A 19904-nucleotide genomic window follows, 5' to 3' on the forward strand; every position below is an offset into this window, starting at 1 on the left:
TGAGAGAGAGAGAGAGCGAGAGCGTGCGTGTGTGTAATATAATCTTTTGTCTGGTGAAAAAAATTTCCCTGGAAACTAACCACCCCATTTACATTAATTCTTATGGGGAAACTGGATTTGCTTAACATCGTTTCGCTTAAAGTCGCATTTTTCAGGAACATAACTACAATGTTAAGCAAGGAGTTACCGTATATCAAAATATTCTTTTATATTTTTCCTTTTATTTTAAACCTAGAATGTCTGGTTCTGACCTATCCAGTAACATACTGCAGAAATTCAAAATTAACTTTATAATAGTACTTAGCTAGTTTAAATATGTCAAATCTTAATAATCTCTTTCAAACCTAAATACGCCTACTTTCAAGTCTCTCCTCATATGAGCCTTTTCCCTTGATTATCCATCTAGTTGATCTCTGCTGTACTCTTTTCAACCTTATCATAATAGAATCATAGAATATCAGGGTTGGAAGGGACCTCCGGAGGTCATCTAGTCCGTCCTCAAAGCAGGACCAATACCCAGCTAGTGCTTTGTCAAGCCTGACCTTAAAAACCTCTAAGGAAGGAAACATCATACATTTCTTCAAACAACATAACCAAAACTGGACACTAAAGCCAAAATGTTCAAGTGTCCACTCAAATACAATAGTATCTAGATACATTACATAGATCTCACAACAGACGATAGAGCTGTATCTACAACACAAATCTTCTCACTCATAAAAATGCCTCACAGAAGGAACTCCAGCACTCTTGGAATGTTTATCTCTTCCTAGCAACTCCTTATAGAGAGGTTGATACTCAGTATTCTAATCTTTACCTGGAATGCAGCTAGAAGGTAAAAGTCTCAAGCATTCACGTTGCGTTCAGTAAGTCTGTTGCTTTAAAGACTATGTGATTCTGTTTTTTGCTATTACTAGTCACTTTGACATGGCAAATCTTTTCACTGAGATAAAATATAACCTGGTTGTCAACATTTATCTTAAATTTGTTCCTCAACAAGGTCAAAAATATGGTATGTAATGCTTTCCTATGAGTCAATTCGCTATCCCCTAGGATTCTGGTCCCCTCAGTCTTGTTATGATTTTAGCAGGTAATATGTGCAAGTTACAGGCATTCCTGTTGTAATATAGGAAACTACAGAAACATACATATGAAACCTTTTATATGGATTTCAGTTATCTAAAATTGCTGTCAATCTTCCCAAGTAATGGAAATTACTCACCCTTCTTTCCAATTTGTTTTACTATATTCATAACTCTGCTCATTGTGCACCCATTTTTCAAAGGTGCTGACTACTTAAGTGAAACTGAACATGAATTAATATCCTTAATATTTTGAGCATATTTAAAATACTTGACCAAAAAAACCAAAACAAAACAAAAATACCAAAAGCCTGTATTTAGGTGACTGAATGGGGTGCAATATTTGAATATTTTTAATGTTCTTTTTTCCTATGTCAATAGAAAATTATTTTCAACAGCCAAAAATATAAACAAATACCCAATCAAAATTAAGCCCATGATCCTGTATACCACTGCTGCAACTCAGAGCTCTTCTAATTTAAATAGGGTTCTGCACGGATGCATGGGATCCAGGTGCATGGAACAACATGCAGGATTAGTGTCTAAATTAGATAAATATTTTTTTTAAAAGGCATGGGAAAAAGTAAAATTATATACTGCATTTTTTAAATCTCTATTTTTAAATTCATGCATATAAAATAGAATTAAAAATACACATATGCATAATATTTTAAGTTTAATTAATGACAATCCTAGCGCTCTCTGCTAAATACTTATTCAATCCTCTTACCTTAAAACTAGTGATCCTAGCTTGCGATTCATCACAAAAGAGTCGTCCTAAAAGCCATAATGATGTAAGTATAGCAGCTGCTGATGTTTTCACATGCATCATTGGGCAGCTCTCTTGAAATGACTCTATTTTGTTGGTATCACATAGCAATCTCCTATCAGACCATCTGATCATCCATTCAAGCAGTCTTGCAATATTGCTAAATTTATTCTTCAGTTCTAGACCAAGTTCCTCTCTTGGTATAACATCATTCATATGAATTGTTTTGTACATATATTTACAAGTCACTGAAGTTTGTATATTAGAGCAAGCATTGTCAGACAAGGTCTGGGTTATGGGTGTAATAGTTATTTCTTGCTTTTTATCTTGTGCTCTGTAAACTGACAGGTGATTTAGACCAAATAAACCTGTCTTTCCCATGTATTTCTTTAGTCCATTCACTGAGTCACACACCGAGGAGTCTGCTGGTTGTAGAACTGAAACAGACATTTGGTTTTCCAAATGTTTTTGCTTTTCATTACACAAGGAAGCTGGTTTGGAATCACAAGATGCAAGAGTAACAGCATAGCAGCAACCAGCTCTAAACACATTCTGGCTACTAGTTTTGCCCTGTCGACGTTTCAGGGTTGTATGAACATCAAAAAGGAGAGAGTGTAGTTCATGTTCTCTAAGGAGTTCAGAAAAGCTGGTCAGAAAAGGAATCCCAGGATCACTGCAATTAAAGTCTCTTTCAAGCATGTAACTCAAAAAGAGATCTAAGAACTTAACATATTCATCATCATCACGTTCAAATTCCCATGCACCTACCACAGGCAAAGTATGTTGATTAGGCAAAACTTTACTGTGTTCTTTATGTTTTGCTTTCCAATTAAGATATTTTATCTTATATGCAGTTTTCTTACTACCAGTTTGTTCTTCTGTGTGAGGCCGGGTTTCCCTACAATACAGAAAAACATGAAAATAGAAAAAATCAGAAGGCTAACTCTAATCCTTTTTTAAAAAAAATATTAAATTCAATAAAGTATGTTAATGCAACAGTTCTCTTAATTTCTTCTTTTTCTCTGTTATTAAATAAAAATAGGAAATTAATTGCAAAAACTTACATTAATGCAGTGTTAAGGTGGCAAAATAGACATAAAATGTAGTAGTCATAATTCACAAACCAATATTAACTTAGAAGTATCACACAGTAACTTTTATTGCTAATAATAATTTACAATCTAATAACAGAAAAAATGAAAAAAATAAATAGTAGGGTAGAAGGATCGGAGTAACTAAGATTGTATGGTTACTTTGGTAAATTATACAGGATAATGATTACATTTTTGGGGTGGGAGAATGGGAGTATAAGGGGAAAGAAGAAACTGTGCAGAGGGGCTAAGGTCACAGGAACAACAAAGGACATAATGGAGGATTAAAGAATTTATGGAGGGAGGATGAGGGACTGATGAATGATGAACAGTGAGGTGGTGGGGATCATGAATGGTGACAGAAACTGATGTGGGAGTCCAAAAAGCAGAGTTTACATATCTGTACTGTAACTTGAGTTCTTTGAGATATTTTGTCACTATGGGTACTCCACTGTAGGACATGCCTGTGCCCGTGAACTCTTGATCAGAGACTGAAAAACTGTGTTTGCAGGCCCATGACTGCGCAAAGTAGCTCCTTATACTCCTCTATGGGGGCATGCAGGGAGACATGAACCCACTGCCACATAGAGGGGAAGGAGGACGGCAGATGTAGAACCCAGTGGCGATGATCCCTTGGGGTCAAAGATGATCTCTTCCACAGGTTTTTATTTTTGTATGGGTCCTTTGATAACTGGGGAGTCCAATCCTTGAGCCGCAAACATTGGAAGTAGGTAAGATGGTGTAATGCTTGACAAACATGTGAACAGAGGACCTAGCTGCAGTCCTGCAGATTTCTGCAACAGGCACATTTTTCAGTAAAGTGTCATGGCCTGGTTGTGGGCAGTCTGACATAGTAGTTGGAGTGGGGGTTGGGAATCAGGAGGCAGGCCGGATGTGGATATCAGGAGACTGGAATCTGAGAGTCCAAAGGGCAAACCAAGAGTCAGAAGTCAGGCAGAGTAAGGTTACCAGGAGATCAGAGGGCAGAGACTGGGAGTAAGGGTCAAGAAGCAGGCAAGGTCAGGATACCAGTAGGCAGGTCAGAGTCAGGCAGAAGGTAGTGCAGAGGCAGAAAACCCCAGCTGCACAGATAACTTCCTGTTTCTTTGCTTGGTTTAAACAGAAACAGGGAACCAATTAGAACTCTTGGAGTTTTGCCAATCAGATCCCAGGACTGAAGTCCGCCACTGAAGTTAAGCTTCAAGTTCTAGTGACTTAACAGGTGGGTTGGAATATACTGGCTCCTAAAAGCCCAGTGGACTGGGGTTTGAAACCCATGGCCCTTGATATAGGGCTGTCGATGTAGACTGAGCCCTAGTGGAGTGTGCTGACACTCTTTGAGGTGGTTGTATTTCCTCAGTCTCATAGCACGTTAAGATACAACCCGAAACCCAGTTGGACAGTCTGCGTGGAAATAGGGTGACCCATCATCCTTTCAGTAAAGGATACAATCTGGGGAAGGTCCTAAAGGTTTTGGTTCTGTCTAGGAAGACGGCAAGAGCTCTTCTGACGATCTAGTGAGTGTAGACTAGCCTCCTCTCTAGAAGTATGAAGCTTTCAGTAGAACAATGGCAGATGGATTTCCTGATTAATATGTGTAGCAGGGTGGACCCCTGCTCCGGCCCTGAAGGGGTTAAAAACAGCCCTGGGACGGGGCCGAGGCTGGAGAAAACAGCCTTTAGGCTGGGCTGATGAAGTGGCTGCAGCTGGGGCCATGCCCCAAACTGAGCAACAGGGCCTTATAAGAAGGCCAGGGAAGCCAGAAGCCAAAGACAGTCCCTCTCTGCCTTCAGAGGGAGATGGGCCTGGCTGCAGGGAGCTAGAGACCGGGTACCTGAGGGGAGCAGGGCTGGGGACAGGCTGAGGAGCTGGGGAGCTCCGGCCTGGAAAGCCCCAGGCTGCGGCCTGGCAGAGGGCTAATAGGTACTGGGGATTGCAGGGGGCAGCCCAGGGGTAGGCAAAGGCAGCAGGTCCAAACCTTCCTTGCCAGTGATGAACAGGCTGATACTGCAGTCTGCCCCAGGACGTGGGGCTAGAGAATGACTGGCAGTAGCCAACACTGAGGCAAAGTAGGGATAGTAGGGTGGGGGTTCCCCTGGGAAGGGGAGACCCAGTTAAAGGGGCACCGGGGTCCTGGGAGGGACACGGGGGCCAGGAGAAGACAGGTGGATCACCGGCCTGCAGAGGGCGCTCCGAACGCTGGACTGAGCTAATTCCCAAGGACGACCAGCAGGAGGCGCCGCAGGGGTGAGCCCAGCCCGTTTACAATATGGTATTCCGAAGACACCCTTAAGGAGGAAGCGAGGATGGGGACATAGTGTGACCTTGTCTCTACAGAAGGTCACGAATGATGGGTATGCCGTGAGTGCACTTAGTTCTCTCATTTGCCTAGCCAAAGTGATAGCTATAAAGAATGATGTCTTGAGGGAAAGGTGGAGAAGAGAAGAGGTAGCTGTTGGTTCAAAGGATGTTTCTTTAAGGCATTGAGCTCCAAATTAAAGTTCTACAGCACAGCAGGATTCCACAGTGGGGGAAACAAATTGTGTAAACCCCTTAAGGAATCTGACCACAGTAGAATGGGCAAAAAAATGGAGAAGGTTTCAAAAGGTGAGTGGACAGCTGTGATAGCAGACAATTGAACTCTGACTTAGCTTATTGGCAGATCTTGTATCTTTAAGTCCAACAGGTAATCTAGGATTTTGGTAAATAGAACTTCTGAGCATTGAGGGAGCGAAGAGAACAGTAGGAATTCAAACGCTTCCACTTCTGAAGATAAGTTTTGCAAGTAATAGCTTTTCTGCTAAATAAGAGGGCTGACTGGACCCTATCTGAAAAGGTCATCTCTATGCCCGAGAGCCACCTGGAAGCTATGCCCTGAAGTTCAGAGGGGTTGAGATGATTCAGGGTACCTAAGTTCTAAGAAAGGAGATCCTTCTTGAGAGGAAGACAGACAGGTGTCACCACTGAGAGGTGAAGAAGGTTCAAATAACAAACATGTCTCAGCCATGATGGTGCTATGAGAATGACCCTTGTTTTTTCCTGTCCCAATCTAAGTAAGGTCTTGAGAATGAGAGGTAGAAGTGGTTAAGCATACAGCAGGAGATGGGGTTGTGGTGCTATCAGAGCATCTCCCAAGAAGTTGTGACCACATTGTCCCTTGGAGTAAAAATGGTGACAACTTCACATTTGTTGTGGGGTAGAAAATAGGCCCACTGATGGCAGACATAAGCTTTGACAGATGATGTGAAAATTGTTTTGCTCCAATTCATGGTCCTGACAGAAGTTTCTGCTCATGGAGTCCACAACTGTATTCTAGAGGCCTGGTAGATAAACCACCAAGATTTTTAACTGGTGGGAGATGAATCAGTTCCACAGTTTTGGACTGGGATCTTGCTCCCACTTGACAGTTTATCTAACATTGCTGCCCTGTTACCCAGAATTACCCTGACATGTTATGCAGAAAGTGTTGATAGACTGAGCTCAGCTCCAGGACATTAATGTGGAGCATAATCCCTTGTGGGAACTGCTTGCCCCCCAATCCGAGAGGCATCCATTGTTAGGATATTTGAGAGTGCAGGATGTGAGAATGGGTTTCCCACGCAGACCTTCAATGGAGAGACTGTGTCTGTCTGGGGCACTGAAGTGCAGTCTCGCACATAGTGCAATGCACACAGAGGCTGACTTATGGCTGAGGAGTTACAGACAGGTCCTTTCAGTTGTTTGCAGACTGTGCTGTAGAGTAGATATGAAATTGGACACAGTGGAAAATTTTTAGTTATGGAGTTTGCAATGGCTCCAATGAAGTTGGACAAAGGTTAATGTAAACTTCTTCAGGTTGACGCAAAGGACCAGAGACTGAAATAGGGCTAGCACTTTGGAGGTTGCTGACTGGACCTCTAGAGCCAAGTGACGTCTGAGGAGCCAGTCATCCAGGTATGGAACTACTGTGATGCCCAACTGATACAGGTGGGCCACCACCACTGAAAACCTTTGTAAAGACCCTTGGGGGTATGGAGAGCCCAAAGGATAGGACTTGATATGGTAATGATTTGAGCTTATTACAAAACATAGGAAATGCTTGCGGGAAGGATGGATACCTACATGATAGTAGTAGGCATCCCAGAGGTCAAGGGTGACAAACCACTCCCCCCGATTTAGGGCTGGTATTATGGTAGCTAGTGTAAAAATCCTGAAGTGCGTTGAAAAGTACACAGGAGTTCAAGTTTCTGAGGTTGAGGATCGGTTTCCGTCTCCATCCTCTTGGGAACTAGAAAATAGTTGGAATAGAATCCCCTTCCAGTTAACTCTTGGGGAACCAGTTCCATCTCTCCCAGGAGCAGGAAAGATTTAAAGCAAGAGGTCCAGAGCTTCTCATAAGAAGGATCCTTGAAGAGGGATGGGGAAGGGAAGTGGGGATAAAGTTGAAGAGGATGGTGATCACCTCCAAGTTCCATTCGTCTGAAGTAAAGTGTTCCCAGGAGACAGTAGTCTCCAAAGGGGTGGGGGTGGTAGAATCGAGCAGCAAAGGATCTGGAGAAATAGACTGCTTTAGGTCCTTGACCAAGATGTCAAAACTGTTTCTTAGAGGGAAGTGCCAATGGTGAAGTTGTAAAAGGAGGCAATTCCATTTTCTGAAGTCTGCCTCTCCTCCTCAGAAGTTCTGAAGGTCTGTTGTGGATGGTACTGGAATGATCTGAGTGCTGTGCCATTTGGGGCCTGCTAAACCATCCCTTTGTTGCAGGGACATAAATTCCCAATGACTTTAGTATTACCATTACCGTAGGAGGGGAGACTCCAGTTATTCTGGAATAAGTTCTATGGGGAAAAAATCTGGATAGTGTTGGAAGACGCTAGTAGCCAGAAGTCTTGGTTGGCATCAGGGCCTGATGAAGAACTTCTCTGACCTCAGAGCTCTAGTGCAGGGAAGGCAATGTTATGAATCTGTATGCTGTCTATTGGAGACCTTTTCCACACGCTGCTTTGTGTGTAGTACCAATGACTCAGAACTAGATTCAGTAAGTGGGCATGATCCTGCAGAGGTAGTTTATCTCCAAAATCTGCCATCTGCCCACAGTTCAGAAAATCGTATTTGGCCATCAGTGCTAGGTAGTTCACGATAAGGAACTGGGGGCTGGCCGAGGAAAAGACCATTCTCATAAGATCTAACCTCTTGCCCTCCTTGTCAGAGGGGGTGGAGCGTGGACGCTGTTGCTTGGCCTGCTCCATAGCAGCCAGAATAACCAGAGAATCAGGTGGAAGATGGGAGAACAGAAACTCAGACCCCTTCGGGGGGAGGATGGGACACAGTACCTCTTTTCTACCCCCTTTAGGATAGAGGTGTAGGTGGCTGGGGTGTGCTACACAGTGCATGCCAGCTGAAGAATAGCATTATTGATCAGTAGCAATGCATGCAAGATGTCTAGTAGTTGGTGCTGACTGTCCTGCACCTCCTCTAACGGGATCTGAAGAACATTAGTTATTCTCCTGTGAAGTTCCTGAAACTGATGGTAGTTGTCTGGGGGAGAGGAGGGTGTCAATGACCCAGTCATACCCAGGGATGATAAGCGGAACCTCTCTGGATCCATCAGTACTGTCAGAGCCAGGCTGACTGGTGCATCTACTCAACAAAGGATGGGACGATGAGACGGGATTCATCCTGAGTTGACTGAGATGGTTCGGAAGACAATTATTAGTGCCATGAGCTCCAATATAGGCAACCTGGTTGATCCCGCTGTTGCTGTGGTGGTGTCCGTGGAGCCAGATAGCGGTGGCTCCTGGGCTTAGGCAAAGGAGGTACTGCCACAACCCTCTGGTAGTCATGCATAGTATCCAAATCCTCAGAGGAACTGGAGTCCTATATGAATGGGTGCGTTGACAGACAGGCGTGTGCTGTAGGAACGCAACCAGAGGGTGGTAGATCCGATGCAGAAGGAGTCATCTTAGCAGGTGAATGGACCAGAACATGGGGAAACCTCATCCATTCCAGGGCACACCATTCATAAGGCCTAGGAGCACATCCGATTCTCCTCGGTGTCTATGGCACTGGTCCATGGACTGAACCGGGGCTGGTAAGAAGGCCTGCCTTGGGATCGACTATTCATGCTATGCCGGCAGAGCTGATGCAGGAGTGATATGTGGTTCAGGAACAGGGACTGGCAGATCCAGCGAACAATGTGATTTCTTCTTGCTCTTGTGGGCCAGAACTCGTGGATGGTGCAGCATCTTTCTTGGATATGGAGGAAGACTCACTGGCATGCTTATGCGCATGCTTCCGTGGTTCATGGCTAGGTGCGGTGAGGGGTACTAAGCCTTGCTACTGGCAGAACCAGACTGGAACTTCACGGTAGGAGGTGCACTCCTGGACTGCTCAGGCTGATGTACAGGGGGGCTTCCCAGCAGGATTCAACCGCGGTCCCATGGTGACCTCCAGGAGGTGCTGCTTAAGGCACAGGGCCCAGCCTTCCCAGGTATGGGCAGGGAAGAAGAGGCAGACACTGCACCTGGACGCAATGTGGACTTCCCAATGCAGTGCAGATAGCGTTGGTGCTCGTTGCTGAGCGAAAATGAGTGAGGGCAGGAAGCACAGACCTTAAATACCGGTGTGGACTGATAGACACTACTACTTTGAAAAGCTCTGTCTCAGGCGGAATACAATAGGGACCATCACTCAAAGAGGGTGGCAATGGTACCAGAGACTGAGTAGAAGCCCTGTATGCTTCTCTGTGCTGTCTATTGGAGGACTTCTCTGCATGCTGCTTCATGTGCAGTACTGATGGCTCAGAACTATGGGGAAAAGACCTGTGGCAGGTCTGGTGGGGCTTTAAGCCTGGGGTCTTTGGCATAATCCAGAGTGCTAAAGGACCACAATTCAGAGGGACAGCGGGAACCCTCTCTGAAGCACAACTGTCCCAGAAAATAAAATAAAAATAACCAAACAACTACATAAAGAAAAGTGCTAATAAAATTAGCTAGATAAGAGTGGGAAGCTGAGAACAGCAGACACACAAATGCTCAGAGATGAGCCACAGGAACTGAGTGGCAATGGGTCCATGCCTCCCTATATGCCCTTGTTTGGGAGCACAAGGAACAGCTCTGCACAGGTGTGGGCCCATGAACACTGCTTTTTGGTCTCTGCTTGAGTGTGCACGGGAATGTGCATATGCTACAGTGGAGCACCCATACGGACATATACTTGAAAAGAAGTCCAATATTGTTGATTTTCACTGACATTGGGAAGACACAAGCTCCTGCATGGAGGAATCTCAGGGGACAGGGCAATATTTAGGCTACCTGGAATCTGCTATCAGTTGAGTTCTAAACCAAGGGGCTAGAAAGACAGTGGGAGGTACTGGGACCTAGTGCCCTCGAGCAGCTGTCAGTGGGTCTGGTGGATGAGCAAGAGAGGAGCTTATAAACCAATATTAATCTGTGATTCCCTCACAAATAAAACTGGCTGCTGACTGGAGTGGTATGCGTGCATGCATAAAATGGATTATGGATTAAGAGCCTAATCTAATTATCACACAAAACAACTGTGTATGTGTAAGAGACAAGAAAGATTCAGGTTCAAAAGTAGTAGTCAGATGAATCCTCTTCACTTTTTAAAAAGTTCTCTCCCCTTCCAGAGTTCCTTGCACAGGCCCACCATCACTCCCTGCCAGCACACCGACTGCCTGCCTCTGCAAGTTTGCCCCTTTCCTTCGGTATATATTTGTTAACTGTAACAAATGCATTAATAAAAAGAGACGTGGTGAAACTGTACTGAAAAACAATGTGACAGTAGCTTTATGTTTTGTTTGACTGAGCTCTCAATTTGTTACTTTCTTAATACCTCTGAGGTGAAGGTGCTTGACTTCTTGTTTCTTCTGTAAGCAAAGCTTCAGAGAGTGTATCTGCTGTTTCAGCATCACTATATACTTGAGGATTTCCACAATCTGAGAGTGTACTTCTGCTTAGACTGGTCCCTAATGAGAATCTATCATAGCAATGTGCCTCATCATCTGGTGTCTCCTCTTCCGATGGCTCCCAGATACTCATTTCAATGGGACCTATGTTCCTTATTACACGTTTCAGCGCTTTCAGCCTCACTTTGTGGGTGGCTTGGATAACAACAGACATCATTTCTTCACTTTTGGATCCTAACCAAAGAAAAAAACAGAGGAGAGAAAGAGATGGGATTTTGAGTGTAGAGTCCATATATTTCACATTCTCTAAGATTAGCAGAACATAAATTAATCATATACAGTATATTCCAATTTATATCCAGAAGAATAAAGATGAAGTTATTTAGTATTTGGGACTCAATTTATGCAGTAAATCTTTAGAATAAGTTTTACTTAATTTCAACCTGTAAGTTTATAATGCTATAAAGAAATTTAGACTGTTTTGATTCATGTAGTTACTATTTATTTTCTAACTGAAGAAACACCATCACTTTCAAAATTGCACGTCTGCCAGAAAAACTTCTATCTACTACTGATACAAGTCACAATTAAGATTACTAGAACCTAAAGAGATTAGAAGAAAAATCTCAATTCTTCCCCATTCTCAAATTTGCTTATGCTATGACAGCAGTCTGTGGACAAATCAGTTTAACTATTTCCTCTACAGAAGTAGTCCATCAGACAGTTTTCCTGGTTGTGTTTCATATATTTGAGACAAATACTGTAATTACTGTTCAAAATATACTCTCAAGAACAAGTTTTCAACACAGAACCCAAAACTGTACATGCAAAATATGATTGGCAGACACAAACAGGTACTTGTTTATGCAAAACAGCTAATATTCAAAATGATAAATGCATACAAAATATTCAATGCATACCAAAAATGAGTAATTGCATTTGAACTCCCATTCATTTTTGATAAGCTAATGAATTTACAATTTTTGTAAAATCTAATGAACGTTAGTTATCAATGATGCAGTGAATTAGACGTTAAGCATGCCACAAGGAACCAATTATAGTCCCAATTCTGATGCTGACTCACTGTGCGGCTTTAAATGAGAAAGTCACTTAACATTTCTGAATTTCTATAAAATAGAAATCAAATAAATAACAACAACTTTTAAGTACCATCTCCTAGGGACATTAGTTAATGGTTGTACATTTAAAAATGTAAAGCAATGGTTAAGTGCCATCAAAGAAACCTTTTATGGCTTTGTAATTAAATGTATTTTGTATGCTGCCCTAAAATCACTGAATAGTCAAATTTTAGGGATGGAATATGGCTCTGGAAGGCTATGGGGACTGGTACTAGAATAGACACCAAAAGATTTCATCACCTATTAACTTATACAAAATTAGCAGATGGTCAAGTCCAGTTCCTAATACACTGGATCCACATCAAAAACTCTATAGTTGAGTTGTCTCAACTATAGAGACCAAAACTCAAATAATCATATTTAATTAATCTTTCAGCCGTATTGGGTATGCATGAGCACCATGCATGTGAGTTCGGAAATATTTAGTAAGCAGTGTCCATTGGTCTGTGCATCTGCAGTTGTTCTCCTCATGCTCTGAAATGACGGTGTAAGGGGAAATGTGGACCAACGCCTCTTCAGTTCCTTCTACTATGAATGCAGTCATGATCCACAGCAATGGGACTAGAGAATGGGTAGTGGCATGGACAGCAGGTGAAGATTCCCCTGGGGAAGACTAGCTCCCTGTCGTGCCTCTTCTGCCCGCAGCCCCGCCCATACTTTACCCCCCGCTCCATGCCCCACGCCGCCACTCCCCATGTCCCTCCTCTCCTCCACCCCCACACTCTGCCACATGCGAGGCCCAGACAGGGGAGGGGGGGAGAGTGGAGGAAAGGAGGGACTCACCAGGCAGCGGCGGGCACCTCGGGGAAGGGGCAGAGTAGGGACGGGAAGACGCGAAGCACAGCCTAGGCCACCATGACCCAGGCGTCCTGTGGTGGGGCGGCGGCGGTTGCGCCAGGGGAGGCTTAACTTCCCCTGGCCTATTATACCAGCCGCCTATGGGTAGTGGAATAAAGATAATGACCACACATCTCAAATAGCCTCAGTTACAGATAAGTAATCTTCATTTAGTCTTCGAGTGAGGGTCCCTCCCTATGTGTATTCCACATATGGGAGATTAGTAAGCAGCAGTCAATCAGGAAGTGACGTGAGGGGATGGATGGTATGGTTATCTCTAATATTGCCATCCCCACAGCTGTTTTTGCAGTAGTAGTCTGCAATATATAAAGGTGTGGATGCGGTTCATGCGGGCTCCCCAACCTAACAGGGATGTGTCCATAATGATGGTACTGTCCAGAGAGGGAGTGAGAAAGGGGTATACCTGACAAGGATTTGTTCAGTACAGTAGGGAAATCAGTAACTTGGCCAGAACTGTCACCATGAGGTTCATGGAAGGACAGCTTGCGGAATATACCAATTGCAGCCAAGCTTGAAGGCAACAAAAATGGAGTCTTGAAAATGGGGTGACATAGATGCACAAGACCATATGACCTAAGAGCAGAGGTAACGTAAGCCAGTACAATGTACTGACAAAAGCCAGTACACAGCCAACCATACTGGCAGGGAGCAGCTTCCCCAGGCCGGCAATTTAAAAGGGCCCTGGGCTTCAGCAGCGGCTGGAACCCCTGGCCCTTTAAATCGCTGCCAGAGCCCTGGGGTAGCGGCGGTGGCCGGGAGCCCCGGAGCTCCCGCGGCAGCTTAAAGGGCCAGAACCCCGGGGCTCCTGGGCCCTGCCGCAGCTACCACTAGCATGGGGCTGTGGCAGTGATTTAAAGGGCCCGGGGCTCCTGGCTGCCACTCTGCCCGAGACCCCGCCTTTTCCAGTTTAGTCCCAACCCCCCCCCCCCCCAGCTCAGGACCCCGGCCCTGCATACTGGTAAGTCCCTTATGTTACTTTCACCCCTGCCTAGGAGAGACAGAAATGTCTTGACTGGCACTCAAGGGTTGCTTGTGACATGAGCTATGATTTTTTTCATAGTCTGGAACCTGTCCTTGGGCAGGTAAGCTCTTGCAATGATAGAATTTAAGCGGCCCCGATTAAATCCAGAGATTACGTGGGGGTGAGAACAGATTTTTCTATTTATGCTGACTGCCAGTGAAGAGAAGAGATGTAGCATACTGGAAGTTGACACCGAAGCTTCCTGGTGGGATTTGGCACCCTCGAGATAGGAGAAGACAGTAAGACCACAACTGCTACTACCAAGAATATCTTGGTAAAGACTCTGGAAGCAGTCACTATTCTGAAGGGGAGTACTCTGTACTGAAAATGGCTGGAGACTATCATGAATCTGAGAAAGCATCTGTGGGTGGGATGAATGTCTACATGAAAGCAAGTGTCCTCCTTATTGAGAGCTGTGAACCACATGCCCTTTTCTAAAGATGGAATTATCGCTGCCAACGTGACCATTCAAAATCTGAGTTTGTGAATGAAGCAGTTGAGATGGCAGAGATCGAGGATTGGTCTCCAACCACCTTTCTTTTTGGGTAAAAGAAAGCAGGTTGAGTAAAACCCTCTTTTCTTGGTAGTAAGGAAGGCCGTGCTATCCTTCTTGCTGCAGTAAGGAGTTCACCTCATCTGAGACTACTCTGATGAGAGTGGTGAGAATGAGGGTTTTGGAGGAGGTAGGGATGCAAACTATTATCTAGCCAGAGTAGAGGACATTCAGCAACCGTGTGACCATTGTTATCGCACTCCAGGTGTTGAAAAAGAGTGCTAGACGACCCCCAAATAGTGTATGGGAGTCGGGAGGTGTTGGGCTTAGTGCTTCATGGCTCTCAAGCTCCCATAAAAAATAAGTTCTTGGGGATTGAGATGCCAAGGCTGTTGCAGATAGCATAAGGAAATGGGACTTTTGAACCCTCTGTCTCTTACATGTTGGTTCATAGGGCCTCTGATGGAAGAACTACTGAGTAGTTTATTTAGATTTGGTCGATGGGCAATGAAACGTCCTCTTAGGGGCAGGCACGTATATCCTGAGTGAGTGCAGGGTGGTATCCTTCAGGATATGGAGGGACTTGTCAGTCTTCTGATTGAAAAGGTGCAATTCATCAAAGGGAAAGTCCTCGATGGTATTCTGGATCTCCCTACGGAACCTTGATGCATGAAGCCATGACTCCTTGTGCATGATGATGTCAGTAACCATAGCTATAGAGAAGGTATCAGTGGCATCGACTGCAGATTGGAGGGCAATCCTCACTATCAGTTTGCCCTCACCAATCAGAACTTGAAAAAAACCTCTGTCACGTTGCGAAAGGCTGTCAATAAGTGACACAAACTTGGCATAGATAAGGAAATCTTATTTAGCCGGTAGTACCTGGTAATTGCCTATCCTGTGCTGGAGGCTGGATGATAAGACCTTTCTTCCCAGCAGATCTAGGTGTTTGCCCTCTGTCAGCAGGAGTAGACCAGGGATGTTGCTGTCTAGCCCTTTCAGAAGCAGCATGGATCACCAGTGAATTGAGATTGGGATGAAAAAACAAAAATTCCACATCCTTGGCTGGCACATAACGCTTCTCCGCCCTTTTGGGGGTAGGTACAGGGATGTGCCAAACTGTTCTATTTGTTTCCAGTATGGCTTCATTAATGGGGAGAGCTGTTCTGTTGGGTCCAAAAGCATGCGGTATGTCTAGGAGTTTGTGCTGGGAGTTCTGGATCTTCTCAAGGGGGTCTGAAGCTCTGCAGCAACTCTGTGGACAAGGTTCTAGAACTGCCTGAAGTCACTGTCCAGTTATGACAAAGCAGTCTTGCTGGTTCTGATGGAGCTGCCGGATCTGGAGCATAATATTCCTTTTTCTCTGTCAGATCTGGGAGCAGATCTGAGTGTCCCCATAGAGGGGAGGTAAGGGGTGACTTCCTGGCAGATTGGATCGACTCTGCAGAGGTCCCAAGCCTCCCAATATGTTCAGTAGCAGAGGCTGACAGGTGGTTGCAAAGGCCCTCATGTCATGAGGTACCAGCGGCTCCAAGTTAGATGAGGTGGAGGCTGGTCTCAAACTTGTGTGGGACTTTTGGGCAGTGAAAGATACGTAGGGCAGTGCAATTGGACTGGATGTTTATTCTATATATGAGAGGGGTGATAAGCTCCGTCAAGCAGTCAGTTCTCTCAGAGGTGACATTATCTCCCTGGAAACAGAGGGGCCTGAACGAGATGGGGATTCCACAGCCAGAAGAGCAAAAATACCCTGTAGGGTATTCATATTTCCCCAGTATGAGAGGAGTTCAGCCTGTCTGGGTCACTGGAGTTGGTGAGGAAGGTAGTATCTGAAGTCAGTGATGATCAGACTTTCTTGGTGCTGATGGTTCCCAGGGTTTGGGAGGAGCTGGGGATGACGGTACCAATGGAACATGGTCTGGTACCAACAGAGCCCAATGCTTATGGGCTTTCTTCTCATGCCTCTGAGACTTAGAACATACCAAATCCTCATGAGCCAAGCTGGAAGGCTTGCTTACAGCTGAGTCCAACATCTTTGACGTGGACTTTGAGAAAGACTTAGTCTTATGCTCGTCTGTGGGGGTAGAGTCTCCGACACTAAAGAGAGACTTCACAGCAGCAGGTGATATACATGTGTAACGAACTTCACAATAAGCAACTATCTGCCTCTATCAGGACACACTCCACACGATCGCTCTCAACCTCCCTTGCATTCCTCAATAATGTTCCCATAACATAGATGTATGCAGGGCTGCCACATGGGCGTCCTCTGATACATTCACCCAACATTATGCCATCTTGCAGGATTCTTCGATGGACACATTCTTGGTCCTATCCTCAGCAATAACAGCCGCTTTGAAGCCCCAACCCTCCAGCTAGGGGTACTCCTTTATAGTCACCTACAATGAAGCACCCATAGGGATGTCACTCGAAGAAGAGAGGGTTACTAACCTTGTGCAGTAACTGAGGTTCTTTGAGACGTTTGTCCCCATAGGTATTCCACTACCCCCCTCCTCCCCTCTGCTTCGGAGCATAACATTTGGGCTCTGCGGCAGAGAAGGAACTGAGGGCAGTCGGACTGCACAGTGCTATTTATACCACCTACGCACAGCACAGGGGCGGGGAGGTACACATGTGCAGTCTGATGGGCACTGCTATTGAAAATCTCTTGGAAGGAGCGCAAGTAAACATAAGTGCACAACATCCGGAGTGTATGCCATATGCCTTGCCTCTATTACAAGCATGGCAACAACAATGGGGAGACGGGACTACACAAAATAAGAGAGGTATAGGGGAATATATCGTAGATAGTATTGTTGCTGGAGCTGGAGTTTTAAACTGATATTGAGAGGTTACAAAGGAAAATGTCAGCTTTGGGTAAGATTTTGGGCTATACAGACATGTGACAAAATTTTGGTGCATTATCAGAATAAGGAATAAGAAGTGTGGAACTTCAATTGAAACAAGCCCAAGCCTTGAAAATGTCTCTAAATGTAAATCTATTTGTGTGTCTGAAATTGACAATAAAACTGTACTAGCAATATGAGGTGTACAGATGCAAACTTCTGGGATACAACACATAGACAGAATGGTTAATCTGTTAAGTAATGGGCAATGGCCTTCTGAGTGGTTCAAAGATCCTCATATATGGAATCAACGAATTGCAGGATAGAAGAAATATATGGAATTTAATTGGGATCAAGCCACTCTGAGGGGAGAGTGGAAAGGCAGAATGCTGTTACACAACACAGGGAAGCAAAGAAAAGCAGCAATGGCTTGGGTGTTGCCAAAAATTATTGAAGAAGAGTTATAGCAAATAGAAATAAGTGGGACACACTTGATTCAAGAAGAAGGGGATTATAAATTAGTAGAATTAATGAAACATTGTGAAGAGTGGGGACAAAGTAAATGGGTGTGCCCACAACTAACTTGGTCCCTAGAGGGATTTGAACCATTCAAACAGACAATAAACCATGCAATATTTAGCCTCTAATGGCACAAGAGTGTTTGATTTAGGCATTGTGAGTATTTGTGTGGTAACCACTGAAAAACATGTATTTTGAGGAAGTATGACAGAAAAAGGCCCAACTGAGTCATGTAAATGTAATGTAACACAGGTCATTATTAATGGGATTATTTACCGAGGTCCTCTATTTTAAAAAAAAGGAAATTGTTTGGGAACCAAAAGATGTGGATGGTCCTTTGATTTGGGGATACATTGGGAACAATGGGAAAAACTGACTGATGAAAGTGAAAAAAATCAGGTAATATGCAAAAGATGTATCTAAGTCTGCTCAGCTGGGAAAAATAAACATTTTGATCCACAATGGTCAAATATTAAAATTGGGGAAAGGAGGAGAAGAATTGACAATTTCTCATTGGTGTGATGTTTTTAAAGGATGGTCTCCCAGTGTCACGGCTCTTCTAAATTTAATGCTACATCCTATTATCATAATATTTGCATTAGATTTTGTTAACTTTTATTATGCTATATTTATACTGCCAAATAAGAACGCGAAAAGAAGTTTTGGAGCAAGTGATATATAAAATTTAATTGCTTGCGAAATTATGAAGTGATACAATAATTAATGGCATTAATCATGATTCAAGAGGGAGGAATGTTGGGAGATATATACACATTGTGATTCATATATCCATGTAATACGTTATAGGTCATTGAGGCCTGGTATGAATGACGTGTGCTTGACATGAATACATGCACTGCAAGTTGGCAACCAAAGCAAGAACTTAAGGTCAAGAACTATTAGAACTATTTGTGCAAAAACCATCTTGTTATGTTCAGAGAAAAATACAGAGAATCAGCAGAAAAGGAAACACCCCCAGCTGGACTGATATAAAACTGTATAAGAATTGGAGGAAATGGCATGCTTGGATCATGGCAGCCCGCCCAGGATTGTCTCTTTGGAATTGTGTGGGTAGAAGGCCTAGTAAACAAAGGCGAAGAACTGATGACGTGACAGAATGGACTATAAATGGTTGCCTATGATTTCTGCAAATCGGAGTTGTTTATTTATCCAGAGACCTGTTTGGATATAGATGAGGTTTTCGCCGGCTCCCCGCATCTTATGACTGGAAGGAATCTCGACTGGACATTGGGACCATTCTGACCTTTGGACTCTGGTATAATATGTTTGCGGTGTAAAGGTGGAGTAAGGTTTGTTTTGTAATCAATAAAGAGCATTTAGAATATTATATACCTACATTGTGTCCGGTATCTGGCTGCTCCCCATCCCGCAGGGAAACCTCTATTGTGGGTCTAACACTGGTAACAGCACAGGGTCTGATCTGGATGTTGGCAGTAATGGCAGTGGATGCCTGTTTTTTTGTTTATATGTCAGAACCAAGATGAGAACAAACGGATCCTTACTCCTGCATGCCATACTCTCCTGCAGGGACCTATGTTCTTAGGGCTCATGTGCTAGGACATACCTGACTTGGAAGGAGTCTGAGATGGATATTCTATCTTCAGGACAGATTTAGAGGAGGATCGGTGTCTGAGATTGTGAGAGTGCCCCTTATTCTCAGAAAAAATCTTGGAAATTGTAGCTTCAGTTCCTGAGTTTAAGCATAGAGTTGCGCTGCCCTCTGATTGAGACCAATGCACAGGGGAGTCTCCCCAACCTGGATCTGACTGGAGTCTTATGGCTTTCTTCATTAGGTGTTTTCTAAGTCTGAGTTTTCGACCCTTACATGTTCAGGGAGAGAAAGAATGGCTGATGCTACACTTAGCAGAGACATAAGCTTCACTAAGACAGTCAAGGCAACGTTGGTGTGCGCTGCTCAATCAAAAGGAGCAGGGGCATGAAACACAATTCTTAATACCCAAGACTCTGAGCACAGTCCCCGTCCTCAGGTGAGAACTTCCCCAAGACAGGAAGAGAACTTACTAAGCTACGTTATACTAAGTTCCAACGGCTATAAATCTAAGAGTGAAATACTAAAATACTAATAATTATTTAAAATGTATATATTTAAAGATTGAAGCAATGATAAAAGAAGTTGTGGACAGAAGATTCCAACTTAGGC

The 19904-nt window shown here is 44.0% G+C and overlaps 1 protein-coding gene and 1 long non-coding RNA gene across 15 annotated transcripts in view; one reads left to right on the top strand and one right to left on the bottom strand.

Annotated features, from left to right (window-relative positions):
* CPLANE1 (ciliogenesis and planar polarity effector 1) overlaps positions 1-19904 on the bottom strand; it is a 161388-nt gene that overhangs the window by 75304 nt on the left and 66180 nt on the right. For 10 of the 11 annotated variants that reach the window (XM_039543543.1, XM_039543539.1, XM_039543542.1 and 7 more), the window contains 2 exons: positions 10774-11080; positions 1813-2749 (listed from right to left, as the gene is read on the bottom strand). In XM_039543543.1, the coding sequence (XP_039399477.1) occupies positions 1813-2749; positions 10774-11080 (1244 nt within the window). The remainder of the gene's footprint in view (positions 1-1812; positions 2750-10773; positions 11081-19904) is intronic. The other variant, XM_039543546.1, reaches the window with a different exon arrangement.
* On the top strand, positions 810-19078 carry LOC120407684. Of its 4 annotated transcripts, none has more exons than XR_005600186.1 (2): positions 810-866; positions 18530-19078. It is a non-coding gene; the product is annotated as an uncharacterized LOC120407684 (long non-coding RNA). The 4 variants fall into 4 exon arrangements; XR_005600188.1 differs by lacking the exon at positions 810-866 and adding an exon at positions 15657-15764; XR_005600187.1 differs by lacking the exon at positions 810-866 and adding an exon at positions 15727-15847.

Source organism: Mauremys reevesii, linkage group 6 (genome assembly GCF_016161935.1).
Source record: "Mauremys reevesii isolate NIE-2019 linkage group 6, ASM1616193v1, whole genome shotgun sequence".
NCBI lineage: Eukaryota > Metazoa > Chordata > Testudines > Geoemydidae > Mauremys > Mauremys reevesii.